This window comes from Pelodiscus sinensis, chromosome 30 (assembly GCF_052426305.1).
Source record: "Pelodiscus sinensis isolate ZL-2025 chromosome 30, ASM5242630v1, whole genome shotgun sequence".
NCBI lineage: Eukaryota > Metazoa > Chordata > Testudines > Trionychidae > Pelodiscus > Pelodiscus sinensis.
In genome coordinates this window covers 14,648,836-14,654,694 of record NC_143081.1, presented here as the reverse complement: position 1 = coordinate 14,654,694, position 5,859 = coordinate 14,648,836, and the positions used below count along the sequence as shown (strand labels likewise).

General features: G+C 44.0%; 1 protein-coding gene across 1 annotated transcript; it reads left to right on the top strand.

The window, feature by feature from the left end:
• The first annotated feature begins 4,369 nt into the window (after positions 1-4,369).
• LOC102455110 (olfactory receptor 6C75-like) lies at positions 4,370-5,396 on the top strand. Its single transcript, XM_006114040.3, has one exon. The coding sequence runs from the start codon at positions 4,382-4,384 to the stop codon at positions 5,324-5,326; it is 945 nt and encodes a 314-aa protein (XP_006114102.3). The 5' UTR covers positions 4,370-4,381; the 3' UTR covers positions 5,327-5,396.
• Positions 5,397-5,859: the final 463 nt, after the last annotated feature.

Below are 5,859 nucleotides of genomic sequence, written 5' to 3'. Positions count from 1 at the left end.
GGATGCTTTTGCGCAAAAGCACTTTTTGTGGAAAAGCATCCGTGCCAATCTAGACACGGTTTTGCGCAAGAAAACCCCGATCGCCATTTTCGCCATCGGGGCTTTTTTGCGCGAAACACTTTTTAGCTGTGTACACTGGCCCTCTTGCGCAAGTACATTTGCGCAAGAGGGCTTTTTTCCAAACGGGAGCAGCATAGTATTTGCACAAGAATACTGACAATCTTACATGAGATCGTCCGTGTTCTTGCGCAAATTCAAGCGGCCAGTGTAGACAGCTGGCACGTTTTTCCGCAAAAGCATTTGCTTTTGCGGAAAAACTTGCCAGTCTAGATGCAGCCAGAGTGTTTATGATTGATGGTTTGCCGTCTCTTTAAGGCACTCACCCTAGAAATCTAAGATGTTGGCTACTGAGGTTTGTCACCCATCCTCTGGTCTACGGAGATGGGGTATATGTCTAGACAGTAGATGAGAGATGGGAAAACTTGAGAACAGTGATTACTTGCTTCCTCCCATTCTCCACAGCAAGGTCTTAGAGAAGCTGGCCAGAGGTTCCAAGGCAGACGCAGACACAACGCAGCTGTGGAGCCACGGACGGAGGGTACCCAGGCACACGCCAACCCGCGATACTCTGACGGTCAGTGTGCGGCAATTGATTCACTCCCTTGCAAGCCTCATACTGTGGGAGAAGAAACCCATCATTCTCTTAGCAAACAAGAGGGCAGGTGCAAGTTATCCCATCGGGCATCAAAGTGGGGATTTTGAAAGGGTAGGTGTCCAATTCCCTTTGCCATTCAAAGGCTGTTGGGTGCCCAACTCCCTTAGTTTCCTTTAAAAATTACAACTCATGTCAACTCAACAAGGAGGTTGAAACTTTGTTTATGTGGCAGGTTGGAGGTCTTCTCCACCTGAATGTGGAGTTCCAGGTCCAAGAACTACATTGACCTGGGAGTTTTAGCCAAGAATTTTTTAACTTGGGAGCATTTCAATTTTCTTCTTCCTACGAGATAGAAGTATTGTCGGTTCCTTTTGTTCTATTATTAAGGCAGATCTACTCAGCTAATGAAGAGATTAGATTTCCAGTAAGATTAGAAGAGCTGTCTGCTTTAATTTCCTTTGAAATGAGACATACCCCTTTTCTATTTCTTTATCCTTTGATAAATTAGTTGGGGTTTTTTTATACCTTCCCCTTTTGGACTGATAAGAAGACTGCTCTTGATTATTATTTTTTTACATTCTGTAATTAAATAATGACTTTTCCTATGCCATAATTTCCCATTCCCACCAGCAGAAATCAAGGGACATTACATCATCTCATAGGAAGGGGAAATTGCTAACCAGGTGAGAGAAGGAGTAACTCCAAAATACACCAAGAAGCTCTGTAGGATGCAGACACCCAAAGCTCAATTGACTGAGATACTTGAAGACTGTCAATAGAGAAGATAAAGGAAAGTGTAGGGCAAAGTCTAGAATGTTAGCACAGAAAATCTGAAGGACGGGTCAGGGTTAGTTTGCAGCGGGCAATATGTCACGGGTGTGAAAGGGAAAATAGCACATGTAAAATGAACTGCGGTTTTCTGGCATGCTTGGGTATTAGGGCGTTCCAGTTATCTAAAAATTCCAGTTATCTGAGGGTCCCATCAACCTAGGAAAAACCAATGGACAATAATAGTCAAACTCAAGTTTTTAATATTGGTAGTTTTGTAGCGGGAGGCAGTTGGTCTCACATTTCTATTTTGATAAAACAAAAGGAAAAACTATGTAGCACTTTAAAGACTAACAAGATGGTTTATTAGGTGATAAGCTTTCGTGGGCCAGACCCACTTCCTCAGATCACATTCTGAAGGAAATTTGGCATGACCATATATAACAAAGGAATACAAGGAAGAAAGTGAACACATTATAAACTAACAAATCAGATTTTAGAACAGAAGGTGAGGCAAGGGAGACGGAAGGAGGAAATAGCTTATTGTTAGTCAATGAGTGGCTAATTTGGAGTTACTAGGACTATCAATAGGTGGGGAAGCTGTCTTTGTAATGTGTAACGTAATTAGCATCTTTATTAAGGCCCATTCATAGCGTGTACAATTTAAGCATGAATGAAAGTTCAGAAGTTTTTCTCTGTAATGTGGTGTTAACGTCTCTTTGAAATAAGACGCACGTTGTGAAGTCTTCAAGGGAATGCCCAGGTAGATTAAAACGTAGACTAACAGGTTTTGCTCTGTGAAAATGTCTGAGGTCTGATTTGTGGGCATTGATTCTTTGGCGAAGTGACTGAGCAGTCTGTCAATATACATTGCAGAGGGACACTGCTGACACATGATGGCATAAATCACATTGCTGGACGAACAGGAATATGAGTCCTTGATTGTATAATTGACACGGCTAAGTCCAGTGATGGTGTCACCAGAGTAGATATGTGGACAAAGTTAGCAATGAGATTTGTTGTAAGGGAAAGTTCCAGGGTTAGTATTGATGTGGTGTGTCTTGTGGTTGTTAGTAAGTATCGTCCTGAGGTTAGCTGGTTGTCTAAAGGAGAGTATAGGTCTGTCACTCAGAGCCTATCGGAGTGTAGTATCCTGTTCCAGTCTAGGTTGTAGGTTCCTGATAATGCGTTGGACGGGTTTAAGTTGTGGGCTCTAGGTGATGACAAGTGGTGTTCTATTGTTGGTTTGCTTGGGCCTATCTAGAAGTAGCTGATTTCTGGGTATTTATCTGGCTCTTTCAATTTGTTTTTTTTTTATTTCCCCGGTGGGTAATTGAAAAATGCTTGGTAGAGATCTTGAAGTTTTTGGTCTCTGTCAGTGGGCTTGGAGCAGATGCGGTTGTATCTAAGGGCTTGACTATAAATGATGGATCGTGTGGTGTGTCCAGGATAAAAGCTGGAGGCATGTCCGTAAGTGTAGTAGTCAGTAGGTTTTCTGTAGAGACTGGTATTGATTTTGCCATCAGTGATTTGTACTGTGCTGTCCAGGAAATGGATCTCTCGTGTAGAATGGTCCAGGCTGAGATTGATGGGGGGGTGTAGGTTAAAGTCTCTGTGAAATGCGTCCAGTGTTTCTTGGCCATGGGTCCAAATCATAAAGATGTCATTGATGTAGCGTAAATAAAGGAGGGATAATAGGGGACAGCATTTGAGGAGACATTATTCTAAGTCAGCAGTAAGGATGCTAGTGTTCCGTGGGGCCATGTGGGTACCCATGGCTGTGCCGCTGATTTGGAGGTATAAGTTGTCCCCAAATTGGATATAATTGTGAGTAGGAACAAAGTTACACAGGTCTGCTACCAGATTAGCTGTGATAACCTCTCGGATAGTGTTTCTAATCGCTTGTAATCCATCTTCAAGTGGAATATTGGATTACTCTATTACTATTTTTATTTTGAGTTAAAGATGATTAGTATTTCTTAAATAAAAAATTGTGAAGCCACTCATGGCAAACCAAGACAGGCCTGTGCACCTGAAGATGTGACAGTACTGTGGCTGGGGGCAATGCCGGTTAACAACGTTTTCTAGTTAACAGAGTGCCGGATAACAAAGGTTTCAGTGTACTCGGATTTAGAAAAGTACCTGCTAAGGAATCTGTCATGTCAGAAAGATTGTGTGTTCAATCCAGGGGGAAAGTTAATACAAATAGTTGGCACATAGAAAATTCTGCCTACGAAAGAGCCATCTCTGGCTCTCAGATTTAGCATATAAGAACGGTCCTACTGGCTCAGACCGAAGGTTCATTTAGGCCTGTGGCCTCTCCCCTGATGGTCGCTAATAGCAGGTGTTCCAAAGGGGATGACTAGAACAGCTGATCATCCCGTGACCCATTCCCCGTTACCCGTTCCCAAGTTTTGGCAAACAGAGTGTAGGGCAAGGGTGGGCAAATATTGGCCCCTGGGCCGGATCCAGTGTTGCAGGGTTAGCCCCTGGCAGGCCCCCACACTGCTGGATTTACCTGTGCCTCTGCAGGTACAGGGGATCGCAGCTCCTGTTGACAATGGATCGCTGTTCTCGGCAATTGGGAGCTGATATCGCCTGTACCTGTGGAGGTGTGGATAAATATAGCATCAGCGGCCCACCAGGGCGAGCCACCGCCGTTTAATTGCCCACTGTAAGACAGAATTAGCTCCTGACTAATCCTTACCGATGGACTTACCCTTCCTGAATTTACCTGGCTTACTGGATCCTTCTGTGTGTGTGTTATTTTTCAAACCATCTGTGAGGATTCCCTGTTGTATTCCCTCCCTCTTAGGCACCTGGCGTTGGCCACTGTGGGGAGACAGGACGCTGGGCTGGATGAGCCGTTGGTCTGACCCAGTCTGGCTGTTCTTATGATCCTATGAGAGTGTGTATTTCATAATTATTTCCCAGGTTTTTCTTCTCTAGATACGTATTATGGAGAAAGCAGAAAGAAGAAATCAAACAATCATTATGGAATTCATCCTCTTAGGATTTGGGAACGGCCCTGAACTGCAACCCCTCCTCTTCTTGCTGTTTCTAGTGATCTACCTTGTGACTGTGGCCGGGAATATCCTCGTAGTTCTGCTGATAGTGACCGATAAGCACCTCCACACCCCCATGTACTATTTACTGGGGAACTTGTCCTGGTTGGAGACCTGCCTCATCTCCACTTTGCTGCCCAAACTCCTGGCCAGTCTCCTGACTGGGGACAGAACCATCTCGGTGAAGGGTTGCATGGTACAATTGTATTTCTTCGGTATCATGTCGACCGCAGAATCTCTGCTGCTCACGGCCATGTCCTACGACCGGTATCTAGCGATCTGCCAGCCCCTCCGTTACCCTGTGCTGATGAACGGCCGGGTGTGTTGCCAGCTAGTGGCGGGGTCCTGGATGAGTAGCTTGACAACATGCACCACGGGGATGGTTTTATTGTTGCAGTCGACATTCTGTCGTTCTGGAGAGATTGACCATTTCTTTTGTGATTTCTCCCCCATGCTAGAGCTGTCCTGTGATGACTCCCAGACTCTGGAACTGTTGACGTTTATTATTGCTATCATGTGGACATTGGTGCCCTGTCTCCTGACCCTGGCGTCCTATACTTGTATCATCAGCAACATCTTGAAAATCCCTTCCACCTCTGGCAGGAAAAAGGCCTTTTCCACCTGCTCCTCTCACCTCATTATGCTCACCATTTTCTATGTGACCGTGATTACGGTCTATATGGTTCCCACAGCCAACACTCCCAAGATCCTAAGCAAAGTATTCTCTGTCTTCTACACGGTCCTGACTCCCCTGCTCAACCCTATTGTGTACTGCCTGCGAAACAAGGAGGTGAACGAATCACTGAGGAAACTAATTTTTAAGCTGGTTGCTTTCTGAACCAGTCATAGAATCTTACACACAAATGTTAACGTACGTTGAAATAGAGATGATCAGAGATTTCTTTTCTATGGCCCATTTGAGTCCTTGAGAACAACATGATTTCTTCCTTCCTTCCTTTCTTTCTTTCTTTCTTTCTTTCTTTCTTTCTTTCTTTCTTTCTTTCTTTCTTTCTTTCTTTCTTTCTTTCTTTCTTTCTTTCTTTCTTTCTTTCACTCACTTTTGGAGCATTCTTGATACATTTAATACACATAAGATACTTTCTTTATGCAAAGTGGGCTTTTTAATTACTAGTTTCATTAAAGCTCTCTGCTTCATTGCTTAGTCCATGGACACCACGACCATCTCTTTTCGATCATGCCTTTGAAAATCAGATGGGAGAAGTTGCCTTTCCAGTAAGTGAAGCATTCTAGGTGGCATTTTATACAGATCTGTAACTCTGTAAACAAAAACATTAAAGTCGGTATAGGGTTGGGCGTCTCAGTTTCCTGCCATGTGGAAAGTTCTGCCTGTCATACATCTTAGTAGGGTCA

Excerpts from the sequence above, each read along its gene's own strand:
- LOC102455110 (XM_006114040.3), top strand. The coding sequence starts at position 4,382 with ATGGAGAAAGCAGAAAGAAGAAATCAAACAATCATTATGGAATTCATC.